The sequence below is a fragment of the Lithobates pipiens genome, unplaced genomic scaffold (genome assembly GCF_037356315.1).
Source record: "Lithobates pipiens isolate NorthernLeopardFrog02 unplaced genomic scaffold, aLitPip1_a1.2 Scaffold_8, whole genome shotgun sequence".
Classification (NCBI taxonomy): Eukaryota; Metazoa; Chordata; class Amphibia; order Anura; family Ranidae; genus Lithobates; species Lithobates pipiens.
In genome coordinates, this window is record NW_027507903.1 from 513,449,370 (window position 1) to 513,468,842 (window position 19,473).

General features: G+C 42.9%; 1 protein-coding gene across 2 annotated transcripts in view; it reads left to right on the forward strand.

Moving 5' to 3' along the window:
* The window catches only part of EFCAB6 (EF-hand calcium binding domain 6), a 270,887-nt gene that overhangs the window by 125,527 nt on the left and 125,887 nt on the right, over window positions 1-19,473 (forward strand). For both annotated transcript variants that reach the window (XM_077469390.1, XM_077469391.1), the window contains exon 10: window positions 6,744-6,892. In XM_077469390.1, the coding sequence (XP_077325516.1) occupies window positions 6,744-6,892 (149 nt within the window). The remainder of the gene's footprint in view (window positions 1-6,743; window positions 6,893-19,473) is intronic.

Consider the following 19,473-nt stretch of genomic DNA (forward strand, 5'->3'; position numbering starts at 1 on the left):
ATGGTTGCTCTTAAACTTAACTTAACCTAATGTGTAACTGCTATAGGTACTTGGAGGGGAGTCTCAAGGCAGTTAAACTTTTCGAGCCCCTTTACACTTTTGGGATAAGTTGAGATGCATTACTGCAAGCATATTGACATGCAATATTTTGTGCATTATGTAAAGGCAGCATTTTGAACATACAACAGACTAAAATATTAACCTGCACTTTTTTTAAACACAGCATATTGTGGTACTTTGCAGCACAAGTTCATTGAAGGCTATTGTAGTTGTGCATTGAGGTGCAATTCCAAATAATGGTCACTTTAACATGCACCTCCAGTTGAGAGAATAAGGGTAGTTACTCTTGCTGATTTCTTTCTAAAATGCTGAACCCATCAAACAAGTACAAAAGATTGATTGACAAGCCTGCTTGACAGAAGATTTTCAGTCCAAACCATGTTGCAATGCTGCAATGCTCTGTTTTAAAATGGCAAAGAACTAAGTAGTGGAAATTTGCTTATGCCTCCAATCATACATACTCAGTTAAAAAATATGATCATATTTTATTGATACAACATTACAATTTTGACATATGTTAAAATAATTCCAACAATCAATTCCTGGGTACCCAACTTAAGGTTCAAAATGGCCGCTGATGGTCAAGATGGTCATCTTTAGAAAAAGCTTCCTTCTGGGGCGATGAGATGGGAGCCATGAGAGTGAAAGCGATAATACCAAATTTAACACACCTGTTCCTCATTCACACCTGAGACCTTGTAACACCGCGTACACACGATCAGAATTTTGGTTGGAAAAAGCTCTGATGGTTTTCCCGACGGAATTCCCGACGGGATTTCGCTCAAGCTGTCTTGCATACACACGGTCACACCAAATTCCAACCGTCAAGAACGTGGTGACGTACAACACGTACAACAAGACTTGAATCTGAACATGTGTGAGTTTTTGCGCGTCGGAATTGCACACAATCGAAAATTTCCGATACAAAGTTTTTCCGTCTGAAAAATTGAGAAAATGCTCTCAAATTTTTTCTGGCGGGAATTCAGCCAGCTAAATTCCGATGGAGCATGCACACGGCCGCATTTTCCCGATGAAAAGCTCTTTTGTTGGCCAAAATTCTGATCGTGTGTACGCGGCATAACAAGTCACATGACACACCTGGGAGGGAAAATGGCTAATTGGGCCCAATTTAAACATTTTCTCTTAGGGTGTACTCACTTTTTTTGCCAGCGGTTTAAACAGTATTCCAACATGATAATGACCCCAAACACACCTACAAGATGGCCACTGCCTTGCTAAAGAAGCTGAGGGTAAAGTTGATGGACTGGCCAAGCATGCCTCCAGACCTAAACCCTATTAGGCATTTGTTGGGCATCCTCAAATGGAAGGTGGAGGAGCACAAGGTCTCTAACATCCACCAGCTCTGTGATGTCGCCATGGAGGAGTGGAAGAAGACTCCAGTGGCAACCTGTGAAGCTCTGGTGAACTCCATGCCCAAGAGGGTTAAGGCAGTGCTGGAAATAATGATGGCCACACAAAATATTGACACTTTGGGCCCAATTTGGACATTTTCACTTAGGGGTGTACTCACTTTTGTTGCCAGCGGTTTAGATATTAATGGCTGTGTGTTGAGTTATTTTGAGAAAACAGCAAATTTACACTGTTATACAAGATGTACACTCACTATTTTACATTGTAGCAAAGTGTAATTTCTTCAGTGTTGTCACATGAAATATATATTAAAATATTTACAAAAATATGAGGGGTGTACTCACTTTTGTGAGATACTGTGTGTATATCATAGGTGTGTGCAGCCTATTGCATTAGGGTGTGCACCCGAAAGCTCAAGCACACATACAGTGGTGTGAAAAAGTGTTTGCCCCCTTCCTCATTTCCTGTTCCTTTGCATGTTTGTCACACTTAAGTGTTTCGGAACATCAAACCAATTTAAACAATAGTCAAGGACAACACAAGTAAACACAAAATGCAATTTGTAAATGAAGGTGTTTATTATTAAAGGTGAAAAAAAATCCAAACCATCATGGCCCTGTGTGAAAAAGTGATTGCCCCCTAAACCTAATAACTGGTTGGGCCACCCTTAGCAGCAACAACTGCAACCAAGCGTTTGCGATAACGTGCAGTGAGGCTTTTACAGCGTCCTGGAGGAATTTTGGCCCACTCATCTTTGCAGAATTGTCCTAATTCAGTTACATTAGAGGGTTTTCGAGCATGAACTGCCTTTTTAAGGTCATACCACAACATCTCAATAGGATTCAGGTCAGGACTTTGGCTAGGCCACTCCAAAGTCTTCATTTTGTTTTTCTTCAGCCATTCGGTGGTGGACTTGCTGGTGTGTTTAGGATCATTGTCCTGCTGCAGAACCCAAGTTCGTTTCAGCTTGAGTACACGAACAGATGGTCGGACATTCTCCTTCAGGATCTCTTGGTAGACAGCAGAATTCATAGTTCCTTTTATCACGGCAAGTCTTCCAGGTCCTGAAGCAGCAAAACAGCCCCAGACCATCACACTACCACCACCATATTTTACTGTTGGTATGTTCTTTTTATGAAATGCAGTGTTCCTTCTACGCCAGATATACTTGGACACACACCTTCCAAAGAGTTCCACTTTTGTCTCATCGGTCCACAGAATGTTGTCCCAAAAGTCTTGGGGATCATCAAGATGTGTTGTGGAGAAATTGAGACGAGCTTTGATGTTCTTTTTGCTCAGCAGTGGTTTTCTCCTTGGAACTCTGCCATGCAGGCCATTTTTGCCCAGTCTTTTACTGATGGTGGAGGCATGAACGCTGACCTTAACTGAGGCAAGTGAGGCCTGCAGTTCCTTGGACGTTGTTGTGGGGTCTTTTGTGACCTCTTGGATGAGTCGTCGCTGCGCTCTTGGGGTAATTTTGGGCGGCCGGCCACTCCTGGGAAGGTTCACCACTGTTCCATGTCTTCGCCATTTGTGGATAATGGCTCTCACTGTGGTTCGCTGGATTCCCAAAGCTTTGGAAATGGCTTTATAACCCTTTCCAGACTGATAGATCTCAATTACTTTCTTTCTCAATTGTTCCTGAATTTCTTTGGGTCTCGGCATGATGTGTAGCTTTTAAGGATCTTCTGGTGGACCTTACTGTGTCAAGCAGCTCCTATTTAAGTGATGCCTTGATTGTGAACAGGTGTGGCAATAATCAGGCCTGGGTGTGGCTAGAGAAATTGAACTCAGGTGTGGACAACCACAGTTATAGTATGTTTTAACAAGGGGGCAATCACTTTTTCACACAGGGCCATGATGGTTTGGATTTTTTTTCACCTTTAATAATAAACACCTTCATTTACAAATTGCATTTTGTGTTTACTTGTGTTGTCCTTGACTATTGTTTAAATTGGTTTGATGTTCCGAAACACTTAAGTGTGACAAACATGCAAAGGAACAGGAAATGAGGAAGGGGGCAAACACTTTTTCACACCACTGTATGTGTGTATATATATGTGTATATATATATATATATATATATATATATATATATATATATATATATATACTAAAAGGTATTGTGACACCTGCCTTTACACGCACATGAACTTTAATGCCATCTCAGTCTTAGTCCATAGGGTTCAATATTGAGTTGGCCCACCCTTTGCAGCTATAAAAGCTTCAACTCTTCTGGGAAGGCTGTCCACAAGGTTTAGGAGTGTGTCTATGGGAATGTTTGACCATTCTTCCAGAAGGGCATTTGTGAGGTCAGGTGCTAATGTTGGATGAGAAGGCCTGGCTCACAGTCTCCACTCAAATTCATCCCAAAGTTGTTCTATTGGGTTGAGGTCAGGACTCTGTGCAGGTCAGTCAAGTTCCTCCATCCCAAAATCGCTTATCAATGTCTTTATGGACCTTGCTTTGTGCACTGGTCCAAATAATTTGGTGGAGGGGGGATTATGGTGTGAGGTTGTTTTTTGGGGGTTGGGTTTGGCCTCTTAGTTCCAGTGAAGGGAACTCTTAAGGCACCAAGACATTTTGGACAATTTCATGCTCCCAACTTTGTGGGAACAGTTTGGGGATTTCCTCTTCCTGTTCCAACATGACTGCGCACCAGTGCACAAAGCAAGGTCCATAAGGACATGGACTTAGCAGGGGTGGTGGGAAATTAACTTTAAGTGCAATAATTCACATTATAACCATAACTAAAACATATATAATTAAGTGTAACACTGCAAAAAATTAAAATTACAAAGTGCTATAATGGTGTGAACCTCCCAACTAAAAAGTTGTTGCACTTGAAGGTAATTTGCATTGCAACTATCTGTAGAGGAGTTTCCACCATCCCTGCTAAGGCAGCACTGATGGGCACTGATAGGAAGCACTGTTGGGCACTAATAGGTTGCACTGATTGGCAGCATTGATGGGCACTAATTGGTAGCACCAATGTGCACTGATAGGTGCACTGTTGGGCACTAATAGGTTGCACTGATTGGCAGCATTGATGGGCACTAATTGGTAGCACTGATAAGCAGCACTGATTGTCACTGATAGGCAGCACTGATATGCATCACTGATGGGCTCTGATTGGTAGCACTTATGGGCACTGACAGGCTCTGATTCGCAGCACTGATTGGCAGCACCGATGGACACCGATTAGCACTGATAGGCTGCACTGATGGGCACTGACTGGCAGCACTGATTGGCACTGATAGGTGGCACTGATAGTCAGCACTGATGGGCACTAATTGTCAGCACTGATTGGCAGCACTTATGGGCACTGATTTGCACTGATAGGCAGCACTGATGGGCCCTGATATGCAACACTGATAGGCAGCATTGGTTGGCACTGTTTGACAGCATTGGTTGGCACTGATAGGCAGAATTAGTTGAGACTGATAAGCAGCACTAGCCCGGATAGACAGTACTGGTTGGCACTGATTGGCAGCATTGGGTGGCACAGATAGGGGAGAGGGGGAGTTTTACATTCAGAAGATCGTCAGAATTGCCAGAGCTGTTCAGTGCATGAAACTGTCAGATAATGACACTGCATGCAGGGAGAGAAACCAGTTGTTAAAAGTCATCGGTGATATTGGTGGTGGGCGGGACTGAACAGTTACCAAACACCAGCCAATAGGATGGGACTAGGCGGGTTGCTACATTTCTCTGGCTCCGCCCCCTCTCTGAAGCAGCCCAATCATTGGCTGGTGTTGGCGCTTGGTCCCGCCCACCTCCGACATCGCGACTGAGTTGTGATCATTTACAACTTAGCCGAGATGTCGGGGGTGGGTGGGACCAAGTGTTATAAACACCAGCCATTGTTTGAGCTGCTTCAGAGAGTGGGCGGGTAGCAACCCACCCAGACCCCATCCCAATGGCTGGTGTTTGATGGCCATTCGGTCCCGCCCACTTCCGACATCACCACTGACTTTTGACAGCTGGTGTCTCTCCCTGCATGCAGTGTCATTATCTGACAGTTTCATACACTGAACAGCTCTGGCAATTCTCACGATCTGCTGCCTGTGAAACTGTTTCACAGGTTGTGCTGGCCACACACTCTCGGATGCAGCATTTTGGGGCAAATCTCTGGAGACAGCACGGGGTGATTAGGGTGTGCCCAGCACGCCCCGTACCCACGCCTTAGGTGTATATATATATATATAAAATATCAGATCGGACTTTTTCCGATCGTTTGTAGAGAATTCTGATCAGACAAAGTGCCACGCATGCTTAGATCAAATTACGAGACCAAAGCTATTGGCTACTAGGCTGAACGTAGTCCCGTCGTTACAAACGAACGTCATCACAGTCCAAACAATCGGATTTTCCGACAACTTTGTCCGACCGTGTGTATGCAACACTAGTTTTGGACAAAATCAGTCGGAAAAAAAAAACGACGGATTTTGTGGTCGGAATGTCCCACTGTGTGTACAAGGGCTTAGAGAAAAATAGGCCACTTACCAGATCATTCGATCCCACAAAAGGAGATCCTAAGCGCATAAAGATATTCCCAACTGGGAAGCCACAGCTTGCTTACTGAACAGCTCCTTTGTGTCAGGATGGATCTCAGCTTCTGGCTCTCGCGGTTGCATGTATTAAAAATAAGGAAGAGGACTCATAGTGCTATACTACTTAAATCAAGTATTAAAAAAAAAATATTACACTTACAGCGATATCATGTAAGACAAACAATGTCATGTAAGCAAGGCTGCGATGGGTAAAGGTCGGTCCGTGCGCGTTGACGTCACACCGCTAGCTCCGCCCGACATATTTTCCCTTCATGTGGAATTGGAGGCTGGCACGAGATATCACTGAGGTGCCATTTATAGTGGAAAACTGCCGAAAATGATTGTGTAATGCAAAGGAACACCTGTAAGTGTATCAAAAATGGTGCCCAAATAGCTGGCCTATTGCCGAGAGTCAGATGCAACTGAATGGATATACACTGTACATATGTACATATATTTGATCTATTTATAAATGCTTGTTTGGTGGTAAAATAAATAATTTCTACCTATTTTGTTAGATTCCATTGATTTGATGGAGGGTGGTTTTAGTAAAATTATGATTTACATATAGCAAAAGCATAGCAAGTCTTATTAGTATAGCTGGGGGACTTTTAGGCGACCGAAAACCATATCAATGAAACATCTGAAGATGACAGTACAGCATTAAATACAGATACATTAGGAATGAAAAAAAATCTTCTTATTCTTTTATGAGGTGCACTTTTAAGAACAAAGTCCATACAATGTCTTCCATTACAGATCTCCTCCGCACACCCGGATCTTGTGAAGGCTTTCAGATCGTTTGACGTAGATCAGACTGGAAGTGTCTCTCTGGATGCCTTAAAGTCGGTCATTAATAACTTCATCTTCCTGCTACCAGACCGAATATTTCATGAGTTAATGAGCAGGTAAGACCCCTGATGTTTCCTCCAGAGTACAGTACGATGTCACAAAAGATGGATTAATCCTCTTTCTTATTTGCAGCAACATATCCCTTTTAATTCAAAGAATGTTTTTTAATCCAATAATAATGTATTTATTAATTTTTTTCTGCTTACTGTAAGTCTTCTTCTCTATTGTGAGTTGTGTTTATCTCTACAACATTACATTCTGTATATAGATACAGATGGGTCTAATGATGAGTCTATGGAACCAGATAAAAGTGGTGAAAATCACTGTTGCCTGTGACTGCTAATGAAATTCCACTTTTAGGTTGCTATCATACTGAAAAAGAACCTAATGAATGCTACACTGACAACACTGTGCTGACATAACTTTTCATTATATATAAGCAACAAGAGGGGAAGTTTTGGGACTTTAAATGAAGTACAGTTGAGTACCTCCATCCCGGTAATTAATACGCACAAAAAAAGGGAAGTTTGGGACTTTAAATGAAGCACTTGGATAGTAAAAGACAGAGATATTTTATTGGACCATATTAATTTATTTAATTGAATGTTCAAAAGAACTACTCATTATAAATAAGTCCAATTCATGATATATATAAATATCGATACAATAAAAACATAATATATGACATAATGTATAGTATCCACATGTAGTTATACATAACAGTAATAAATAGATTAATTAAGTAATGTGGCAGAATAGTGCCCATGACAGCATGTCCGACATCGACAAATGTATGCACATGATAGATATGCATCCCATAAATGAGGACAAAATTAAATTTGTAATAAATGGTCAAGGACTTCTAAATAGGTAATTAAGGACTTATGGATGTGGTTCCGTATACAGGTATAACCCGAGCATCAAAAAGCAGAGCTCGACGCGTTTCGTGGGTGTCTCCCCACTCATCAGGAGCAGATGCTACCACAAAGTTTCTATAAAAAATAGATAAAATAAAAATTATACAAATAATATACTGACCAGTAAATTAAGATAGTAAATTCATAAAACTATATTATGAATAGATAGTTTGGTTAGAGCGGACTCACCAGTCCAGGCGTCAAATGCAACGCACAGCGGTGGGCGCCAGGCGGGCCAGGGACAAGCTCCCTATACGGGCACTGAGGCGGCAAATAAATGGATACGATATCTGGCACAGAAGGAGTGTATCAGCATGAGAAAGTGTGCCGAAATGGTGTTGATACTAAGAAAAGTGAAAGTGAAAATAAATCAACAACAGCAAACTTCACAAAATGATGAACACAAAGCAGAGTGATATTGAGTAGTGAGTATGCAAGAATGGCTGACATATTGAAAACAGAAAGAGTATGAGGGGGTAGAATGGATGTATGTGTGGGAGTGTGAGTGCATGGGATATGGTAAGTGTGAAAATGAAGAGTAAGGTATGTGTTGGTGATAATAAACAAGGGGGGATAATCAATTAGCAATAGACAAAGAATATGTCAGTGAGGATAGGGAGAAAGAAGGAAAGAGGAATGGGAAAAGTAAACAAGTATGTACCTTGATATCGATCCTGGAACAACAACCAGCTGACCGGATAACTGGTGTGTTCAGACCCCATGCAGAGACTGGCCTGACAAGCAGCCATCCCCGAATGGGGTTTAAATATGCCGCCAACGCCATGTACGTGAGACTGAGGGGGAGGGGCCGCGCCCAACCCCGGTCATCAACCAGCGATGACCGGGGTTGGGCGTGGCCCCTCCCCTCAGTCTCACGTACATGACGTTGGCGGCATATTTAAACCCCATTCGGGGATGGCTGCTTGTCAGGCCAGTCTCTGCATGGGGTCTGAACACACCAGTTATCCGGTCAGCTGGTTGTTGTTCCAGGATCGATATCAAGGTACATACTTGTTTACTTTTCCCATTCCTCTTTCCTTCTTTCTCCCTATCCTCACTGACATATTCTTTGTCTATTGCTAATTGACTATCCCCCCTTGTTTATTATCACCAACACATACCTTACTCTTCATTTTCACACTTACCATATCCCATGCACTCACACTCCCACACATACATCCATTCTACCCCCTCATACTCTTTCTGTTTTCAATATGTCAGCCATTCTTGCATACTCACTACTCAATATCACTCTGCTTTGTGTTCATCATTTTGTGAAGTTTGCTGTTGTTGATTTATTTTCACTTTCACTTTTCTTAGTATCAACACCATTTCGGCACACTTTCTCATGCTGATACACTCCTTCTGTGCCAGATATCGTATCCATTTATTTGCCGCCTCAGTGTCCGTATAGGGAGCTTGTCCCTGGCCCGCCCGGCGCCCACCGCTGTGCGTTGCATTTGACGCCTGGACTGGTGAGTCCGCTCTAACCAAACTATCTATTCATAATATAGTTTTATGAATTTACTATCTTAATTTACTGGTCAGTATATTATTTGTATAATTTTTATTTTATGAATTTTTTATAGAAACTTTGTGGTAGCATCTGCTCCTGATGAGTGGGGAGACACCCACGAAACACGTCGAGCTCTGCTTTTTGATGCTCGGGTTATACCTGTATACGGAACCACATCCATAAGTCCTTAATTACCTATTTAGAAGTCCTTGACCATTTATTACAAATTTAATTTTGTCCTCATTTATGGGATGCATATCTATCATGTGCATACATTTGTCGATGTCGGACATGCTGTCATGGGCACTATTCTGCCACATTACTTAATTAATCTATTTATTACTGTTATGTATAACTACATGTGGATACTATACATTATGTCATATATTATGTTTTTATTGTATCGATATTTATATATATCATGAATTGGACTTATTTATAATGAGTAGTTCTTTTGAACATTCAATTAAATAAATTAATATGGTCCAATGAAATATCTCTGTCTTTTACTATCCAAGTGCTTCATTTAAAGTCCCAAACTTCCCTTTTTTTGTGCGTATAACTTTTCATTGTTTCTTTTTATTTTCTTCATTGCAGAGAAATAAATGAATCTATGATAAAATATAATAAAACGATTATTGAAATGAAAATTGAACCAGTGAACCCCTATCACTGTTATCAATGCTATTTGCTGTATTTTTGTTGCTATGATGAAAAAAGATACAATACAGTACAAAAGTATCACCGCTAGTTGACAGCAAGTGGCCCTTTCAAACCCTTTAAATCCATCATTAGTGCTGTATTGAGTGTGGAGCAGGGATGTGGAGCAGGGACATTTTCACTGTAGTTTTGATCCTTATTGTGTCAATCCAACCAAAAATCTTATTTTAGTTAATAATAGAGTCTGTTGGACCGAGTCAGCCTCTGGTTTCTTGGATTCTCCAGACAGAGTGGGAATCCCTCATAATGGGCACATCAGGTGTGCAGATCTGGGAACTCAGTGCAGAGATCTCCCCGAAAAAGTCCCAGACATATAAAATAATCTGCCAAGTGGTAAAGTATAACCAAAGCTCAGGTTTTTTTTTTGTTTCAGATTAAGCAGGGAAGGACTAAAACCCCTATCCCTTTGACCTTTGGGCAGATTTCCCTTCACTTTCTGTCTCTAGAAGTTCAGGAATTATCAACATTTCTCCAAAGTTAGGACCGTTGTCACAGTTGGAGGATTTACCCTCTATTCCTGTTCCAGTGACAACTCAAACATTTGGCTTTCCCATCACTGTCCCAGTAAAAATGTTCACCATTAGAGGGTGAATCCCCCAACAAGGATAGAAGTACAACCTGGGCAGAGGTTATACTCCTTCTCTACCCTCCAAAATTTGTAATAATGGCTTTGGACTAAAATATCAGTTTTAGGTTCACAGATTATTTTAAAGCCCAACTGAGCAGCCGATCACACACATATCGGGAAGTTGGGGATCAAAGAAAAGTGCTGGCTGCCAGGGAAAAGAGGAATACGATAAGTATTTGTGCCTATTCCTATAGCCCTAGACCAGTGGTCTTTAAACTTCGGCCTCTGGGCTAAATGCGTCCCTTTGCATACCCTTACCCGGTCCTTGTAAGCACTATTTAGCCCACTAATATGAGGCACTATTCCTCCCACTGACATCAACAATGGAGCAATCATTTCTGCACTGACACCAACAGCGTATCACTATTCCTCCCACTGATACTATTAATTGGGCACTATTCCAATGACACCAACATGGGGCACTATTCCACCCAATGAAACCAACAATGGGGCACTATTCCTCCCACTGACACCAGCTAATGGGATACTATTTCTCCCACTAACACCAACAATGGGGCACTATTCCTTACACTGACACCATTTAATATTTCCCCTAACACTAAAGATGGGACATTGTTTATTCCCACTGATGCCATGGCATTTTCGTCTCCCACTGGCCAACAGTCCGGCCCCCCTAAATTCTAGTTTAAACAGTAAACTGGCCCTTTGTTTAGAAAGTTTGGGGCCCCCTGCCCTTGACAAAATGAGCACTTAACCCTTGATGTGTGGGTGGCACTGCATGGTTCATTTTAAAAGCCAACTAGAGTCCAGGTTTAAGTTCACATTTTCAATGGGAAGCTATTAAACATTTCATCAAGCTAAGGAGGGTGTAACCTACCTACTTTGAAAAAATGAAATAATAGTTTCAAATGAACTTTGCCTTTAACCTCTCATATCCATCCTCATTAGTTAACTAAGCCATGGCCTTGAGAGCTGTTCTGCCCTCCAATCACTCTTCCTGGAAGGACCGGAATGTAGTAATTGTATTGTATGTATTTGTTTCTCAGATATGTTAAGTCAGGATACTAAAAAGTAAGGAGACTGCACAAATGTATTTTTAGGATAATAAAGCATTTACAGCAACTGAACAGGCCCACTTATATTAATGTATGGGAGTCTGCTAAACTTGGCTTTGCTGGATAAATGTCTTTGTCCTGGTAGGCCCCTCTGCTGGGTTCAGTCTACAATTATTCAATATGTGGGTGGCTTGTAATTTCTGCAGAGTCCACACTTTATAACCAAATTGCTGCATATTAAAGCTGAACTCCAGGCAAAAAAGAAAAATCATATTATAATATTGGTTCCTGTCAAATTCCTGAATGGTATGTACACTGAGTGACCAAATGTTGGTGGACAATTAAGCATCACACAAACCATAATGAGACCAAAAGTATTTTGACACCCCTCTTAATGTCTGCGATCTGATGTTCTGGTGAAGGATAATGTAAAAGCCTACTTAAACCCTCCAAACATGTAATATATTGCAGCTTACCAGTCCTTACATATATTAGATATGGTGGTCGCATTATTTTTCACTTTTCAGGCTAAGAATATTTTCATAAAATAGAGAAGATACATGTTGATCCTAGCAGAAATGCTGTATCCTTGTCACTTCCTGTGAGCTGGATAGAAAACAAACATCCTTATCTTTAGTGTGTAAGCTACCGTGTTTCCCCCAAAAATAAGATCCAGGTCTTATGTTAATTTCTGCTACAAAAACACACTAGGGCCTTTTTTTGGGGGGCGGGGGTGTCTTATTTATGTCCCCTGTCTTCTCTACACCTCTCCCCCTGTCATCATTATGACATCTTTAATCCCAAAAATCTGTAATCCATTTAGTATAATATAATATATAATGTCCTCTGAGTCTCCCTTTGTAACTTTATTGTGGAAAATACCTTATTTACAGCGCCGCTGGGCGCTCACGTGATCCATCGGAGCTCTTCTTTCCCGCTCCAAGCACTGCTGAGGGAAGGACTGAGATGCCTGCTGATGTCAGCCCCGCTCTGAGCACTGCAGAGGGAGGGGCTGCTGACGTCAGGAGAAGGTCTCGAGCGGGTCATGTGAGCAACCAGCGGTGCTGTAAATAAGGTATTTTCAACAATAAAGTTACAAAAAGAGACACAGTGAACATTATATAACATTTTTACAAACTATATTATGGATTTTTACATGGACTTTACTAAGGCTTATTTTCGGAGGAGGGCTTATATTCCCCAAAAATCAGGCTAGTTCTTATTTTCTGGGTAGGGCTTATTTTCACAGAAACACGGTATTAGTCCCATATACACTATTTAATGGAGAAGAGCAAAAACTGTCATTCTGAAAGTAGAAGTAGAAATCGAAGTCTAGCCAGTGTAATAACCATGGCTATATCCATAGTGTAGGAAAAATTTAGCTACCCCGAAAAAGGAACTGCTCTTTCATACTGGTGGTAATGCTGAATGCCCTCTGAAAAGTGATCTGTGGTGGCAGCTGGCAGGGATTCAGGAGGTACCTCTTTCTGCCTCCTAATGCCTGTTTTTCTTTTTTTTTGTTCGGAACAGCAGTTTTACATGGTGGGACTGCTCTGCAACTGCGAGCTAAGCATTTGGTTTGCGATGCAGCCCAATTATCTCAAAGGTTGAGTTTGACAGGAAGAGTGCCACCTGTCAAACTTTGCAGCCTGAGTTAAATGTGCCGCAAATGCAAAGCAAAACATCTTGGCCACGGCATGTGTACAGCCCTGTCAAGCTGTAATGTTAGAATTCCAATGGGTGGTAAAGCCATGGTTCAGCTGCCAGTTTTTACTGCTCAGCCCCCCCTTCCCCCTGACCACCAGTGTGATAGAGCCCAATGTATGGTATTTGCAGGCTTCACAGCTGAATATAAAGGAAAATTTTCCGGGTTTAGGTACATTTTAATGCTACAGCATTCAAAGACGTTTTAGATAATTGTGCATTTGCAACCTTGTGATAAAGGTTTGCAGAAGACCATTTTCTGTTCCAAGATGGCTGTGTGCCTGTGTATAAAGCCAACTCCATACAGACATTTTAATAAAGATATAGTAGTGTACAAGGATTTGTGTGTTTATTAAGCACAAAGAAAGTGTAATGGAGATAGAGAAGGGGAGTGATTGGTGTTTTATTATCATTATCAGGTATATGTGGCTGTGGAATCATTCCCAGAAATAACCTCTATTAAGCCTGGAACATATAGTCATGATGAAAACACAGGAGCAACTAAATGACTCAAATGACATCATTTACACATTATTAAAAACATAATTAAAATATCTTACTCCCAGCCAGAGTAATACCTGGATTAGGAGCTGTGTTTAGTTCCTGTATTATAATGAATTAATCAGTCTCAGTGTGTTTAATCACCTTCCCCTTCGGTGAGGGAAGAAGTTGCGGTATAGTAGATTAGTATATGATGGAGCTTAGAAGTCACATATAGAACGCAATGGATGGAGTCACTAAAGATTTACCATACAGTTGCAGGTTATTTATTTATAAATTGTCAACAATTTGATTTTAGAATTCTGCTTTATTATTTAATGGTAAATAGTTCAAGATTGCTTCTATAACATTGGCCACTTAGGCCCCATTCACACCTGAGCATTTTGTAGCTTGAAGCTACAAAACGCTGAAGGGGAAAAAAATCAATTATTCCCTATGGAGATAGTTCATATCTCCACTCCAAAATGGCCGAAGCCAAAAGCTCCAAACGCCTAAAGCCTCTTTCAGACGAATGATACGTTCAGGTCCGCCTGTCAGTTTTTTAGGTGGACCCCCGCTGAGCAAGCGGATGTCTACGGATGTCCATCATCACGGATCCGTCCCATGTGAAAGAGGCCTTAAAGTGGGGTGCCCCCTAAAAAAAAAATTTAAAGTCAGCAGCTACAAATACTGCAGCTGCTGACTTTTAATAATCGGACACTTACCTGTCTCAGGGTCCAGCAATGTGGGAGAACGAAGCCCCCCCTCGTTCCCCGCTCTGCTCTCGGCGCCGGCATTCTTACTGTGGGCTGCGCATGCGCGAGTGGCGCCGGGCACCGTCATATGCCGCACAGTCATCTGGGTCCCAGGTGACTGTGCGGCGTGAGGGGAAGTGATGTCACCAGCCTGGGCATTGAAGAAGGCAGACTACGAGGGACCCCCTAGCAAGACGCAGCGCGTCCCTGGCATTGCGGCCGGAGAGAGCGTCGAGTCAACATCTCCAGGAGAAGAAGAAGGAGAAGAAGAAGAACGGAAGGCGGCCGCGACAGAGGCGACAGAAGACCGGGCCACCGCCTGTAAAAGAGCTATAAGAAGGTGCGGTGGCCCGGCAGAAGAACCGAAGAGGGGGACAAGACCCCCGAAGTCGGAAGAAGAGGCGGCGACGAGGAAGAAAGCCGGGCTCCTCCGCTAGCAAAAGAGCTAGAAGAAGATAGCGGAGGAGTCCAGCGAGAAGACCCCCGAAGAAGGAAGACCCCCGGAGCTGTGCAATAAACTATTTTTACCCTGTGTTGTGTTTTTTTTTCTACTTTTTTCACAGGTGAATGGGTAGGGGTACATTGTACCCCATACTCATTCACATAGGGTGGGGGGCCGGTATCCGGGGGCCCCCTTATTAAAGGGGGCTCCCGGATTCCGATAAGCCACCCGCCCGCAGACCCCGACAACCAACGGCCAGGGTTGTCGGGAAGAGGCCCTTGTCCTCATCAACACAGGGACAAGGTGCTTTGGGGTGGGGGGGCCACACGGCCCCCCCTTCCCCAAGGCACCCCCCATGTTGAGGGCACGCGGCCTGGTACGGCTCGCTCGCTCATCCCCCCCCTTTCCTGGCCGGCCGGGTAGTGTGCTCGGACAAGGGTCTGATGTGGACCTGGGGGGACCCCCACGCCGATTTTTTTCGGCGTTCGGGTTCCCCTTTATGTCCATACCAGGTGGCGGGGCCTACCTCCGCATGTGTGGACGAGTCCGTTCATTTCAAAAGTAGGGCGGATAGTATGGCGGACTTAGTACGCCGTATTAGTCCGCTGAAAAAGTGCTGTGTGTGGGCAAGTAGCCCGTTCGGAAAGTCCGACGGACAGTCTGGTGGCAAGACCGCCAGACTAAGTCCGTCGGATAGTCGGCTACGAGTGTACGCGGCATAAGCATTTGCCCATTATTCCATAAGGAGACCCACTCTCCTCTTACATCTGAGTTGATACTTTCCCTTGCTGTGGTGAAAATCACCCTGATTCCTTTATTTACATTTAGGCTACTTTCACACTGGGGCGTTGCAGGCGCTGGCGGTAAAGCGGCGCTATATTTAGCGACGATTTACTGATGTTTTAGTGGCACTATGCGGCCACTAGCGGAGCAGTTTTAACCCCCGCTAGCGGCCGAAAAAGGGTTTAAACCGCCCACAAAGCACCGCTGCAGCAGTGCTTTGCAGGCAGCTTTGTAGCGCTGCCCCATTGTTTTCTATGGGAAGGGGCGCTTTAGGAGTGGTAAATACACCGCTCCTACAGCGCTCCAAAGATGCGGCTTGCAGGACTTTTTTGACCGTCCTGCAAGCTCACCGCTCCAGTGTAGAAGCCCTCGGGGCTTTCACACTGGAGAGACAGCAGCGGCTGTTTCAGGGTGCTTTGCAGGCGCTATTTTTAGCGCTGTAGCGCCTACAAAGCTCCCCAGTGTGAAAGGGGCCTTAAAGTGTTTGTAAGCCCTCACATACAGTGAGGGAAAAGGGTATTTGATTCCCTGCTGATTTTTCCCACTGACAAAGAAATGACCAATGTAAAATTTAATTGGTAGGTTTATTTTAACAGCGAGAGACAGAAGAACGACAAAAAAAATCCAGAAAAACACATTTCAAAAAAGTTATGAATTGATTTGCATTTTAATGAGTGAAAAAAGTATTTGACTCCTTTGCAAAACATGGCTTAGTACTTGGTGGCAAAACTCTTGTTGGCAATTATTGGTCATATGTTTCTTGTAGTTGGCCACCAGGTTTGCGCACATATCAGTAGGGATTTTGTCCCACTCCTCTTTGTAGATCCTTTCCAAGTCACTAAGGTTTCGAGGTTGACGTTTGGTAACTCAAACCCTTAGCTCCCTCCACATATTTTCTATAGGATTAAGCACTGGAGACTGGCTAGGCCACTCCAGGACCTTAATGTGCTTCTTCTTGAGTCACTCCTTTATTGCCATTACCATGTGTTTTGGGTCATTGTCATGCTGGAATACCCACCCAAGACCCATTTTCAATGCCCTGGCTGAGGGAAGGAGGTTCTCACCAAGGATTTAATATAGCCCCGTCCATCGTCCCTTTGATGCAGTGAAATTGTACTGTCCCCACGGCAGAAAAACCCTACCAAAACATAATGTTTCCACCTCTATGTTTGATGGTGGGGATGGTGTTCTTGGGCAGCATTCCTCCTCCTCCAAACACGGCGAGTTGAGTTGTGCCAAAGAGCTTGATTTTGGTCTCATCTGACCACAAGAGTTTCACTCAGTTCTTCTCTGAATCATTCAGATGTTCATTAGAAGACTTCAGACGGGCCTGTATGTGTGCTTTCTTGAGCAGGGGGACATTGCGGATGCTGCAGGATTTCAGTCCCTCGCGGCTTAGTGTGTTACCTGCAGTTCTGGGCTGATTCCTCACCTTTCTCATGATCTTTAAAAGTCCACAAGGTGAGATCTTTCATGGAGCCCCAGACTGAGGGAGATTGACCTCCATTTTGTGTTTCTTCCGTTTGCGAATAATCGCACCAACTGTTGTCACTCTCTCACCAAGCTGCTTGGTGATGGTCTTGTAGCACATTCCAGCCTTGTGTAGGTCTACAATCTTGTCCCTGACATCCTTGGACATCTCTTTGGTCTTGGCCGTGGTGGAGAGATTGGAATCTGATTGATTGATTGATTGTTTCTGTGGACAGGTGTCTTTTAAGAGAGTGATCCTTATCTCTGCTCGTTACCTGGAAAGAAAACACCTGGGAGCCAGAAATCTTGCTGATTGATAGGGGATCAAATATCTTTTTCACTCATTAAAATGCAAAACATTTTATAACTTTTTTGAAATGTGTTTTTCTGGATATTTTTGTTTTTATTCTGTCTCTCACTGTTAAAATAAACCTACCATTAAAATTATAGACCGATCATTTATTTGTCAGTGGGCAAATGTACAAAATTAACAAATCCTCCTACATAGGATTTACTTGTTTATCTGCAGTCTTCGCTTCTCTACACCCCTTCTAAAGGGCAGATTGGGTTAAAAATCTTTCTTCCTCTGCCAGGAGCACAGAGAAGGGGGCGTAAAGACTGTAGTAACGGTGTGTGAGAGTTGATTGGAGGAAAGGAACACACCCCACCTTCCCACAGCAGAAGCATTGTGTTGTGATTAGACAAGCTCTGTTCTGAGCTCTCCTCCCCCTCCCTCCTGACACAAATGTATCTCAAGTGTTGGGAAAACTTCTCAGAAGTGACTCATGCTGATAACAGAGGAAAAAAGCACCAGAGAGAAACGACATTCAGAGCTTTGTAGAGAGATACCGTATTTATCGGCGTATAACACGCACCCCAAGTTTAGGAGGGAATTTTAAGGAAAAAACTTTTAGGAGGGAAATTTAAGGAAAAAAAACGTACATTTAAATGCCCATCAATGTAGCCTGTGTCTCTCGGCGGCGCCTGGTAGTTCTCGGCCGCCTTCGGCCCTTCTCATGGTTTTCGCCCGCCTTCGGCCATTCTCAGCGGCTTTCGGCCGTTCTCGACAGCTTTTGCCCATTCTCAACGGCTTTCGGACGCCTTTGGCCGTTCTCATCAGCTTTCGGCCGCCGAGAAGGGCCGAAGGCGGCCGAAAACCGTCGAGAACTGTATGTGCTTTGCTCAGATTCCATGACTGGGGGTTACAACCACTTTAAGGTCCATTAGTGTCCTCTGCATTGGATTGTGAATGTAGATCTAAACGTAACCACTACAATTGAATGCATTCTTTAACATGTTACTGTAATTTCAAAAGGTTTTTTTAATGCTTCAAAATCTGCAGCAACCGTTCATATAATACTTGGTGGTCCTGCGATGAATGTATTTTGTTCAGCACTTCTTCAATGGGTGACAACTGTCTCCCATTTCTGCCTCTCTGTTGTCACCCTGTCACACATATTCCCAATGTAGACTACAAGCGTCTATGCTGGTACATGTATTGTCCACTTTTGTCACCATCAGGATGCTGGTTTAAATCAATGATTTGCAGCTGTTGCTGGAGTTAGTGCATGTAGAGAGGAAGTAGCTGCAAAAAATCTGAAGGAATCTAGAGGTGCTAAAAAGCAACTGGGATGAATAAAAGAAAACATGATAATTGTTTGTGGTTTCACAAACTTAATGTAATCTTTTGAGGGTTTACATCTACTTTAAGGCTGAGCTTGAGACAAATAGCTAAATACTCAACTGAAATACATATATGAGAACTGTCTTTTCCCTGATCAAACAGTGTTGTGATTTAAGCACCTCTGCGGCAATGCATAGTCAGGATGCATATTCTACTATTTACAATTGTGGCTTTGCACTCTCCGGTTTAACATGCCTGCTTAATTGGCAGTAAAAAAAAACCTCATCACATGATGCTTTTCTGAATCAGCAGTCAAATAGTTCAGGAAACTAGTGTCACTGTTCTGTCTGTACAATGTGGCAGTTGTGTTCATTTGACAGTTCCAAATTACACGACAAGTCGCACTCAATTGCTGGCAATGGAACCATTCAAATCTCCACGACCTATGTTACAACAATTATGAAAAATGTTTCTGCACTACTTTTTACTGATTCCATTGCGACTTGCATCATCTTTAGTTAATTGAAGTCACAAGCCGCAATAAAATTAGCAGTGCAAATCGCCCAGATGTGTGGCTTTAAA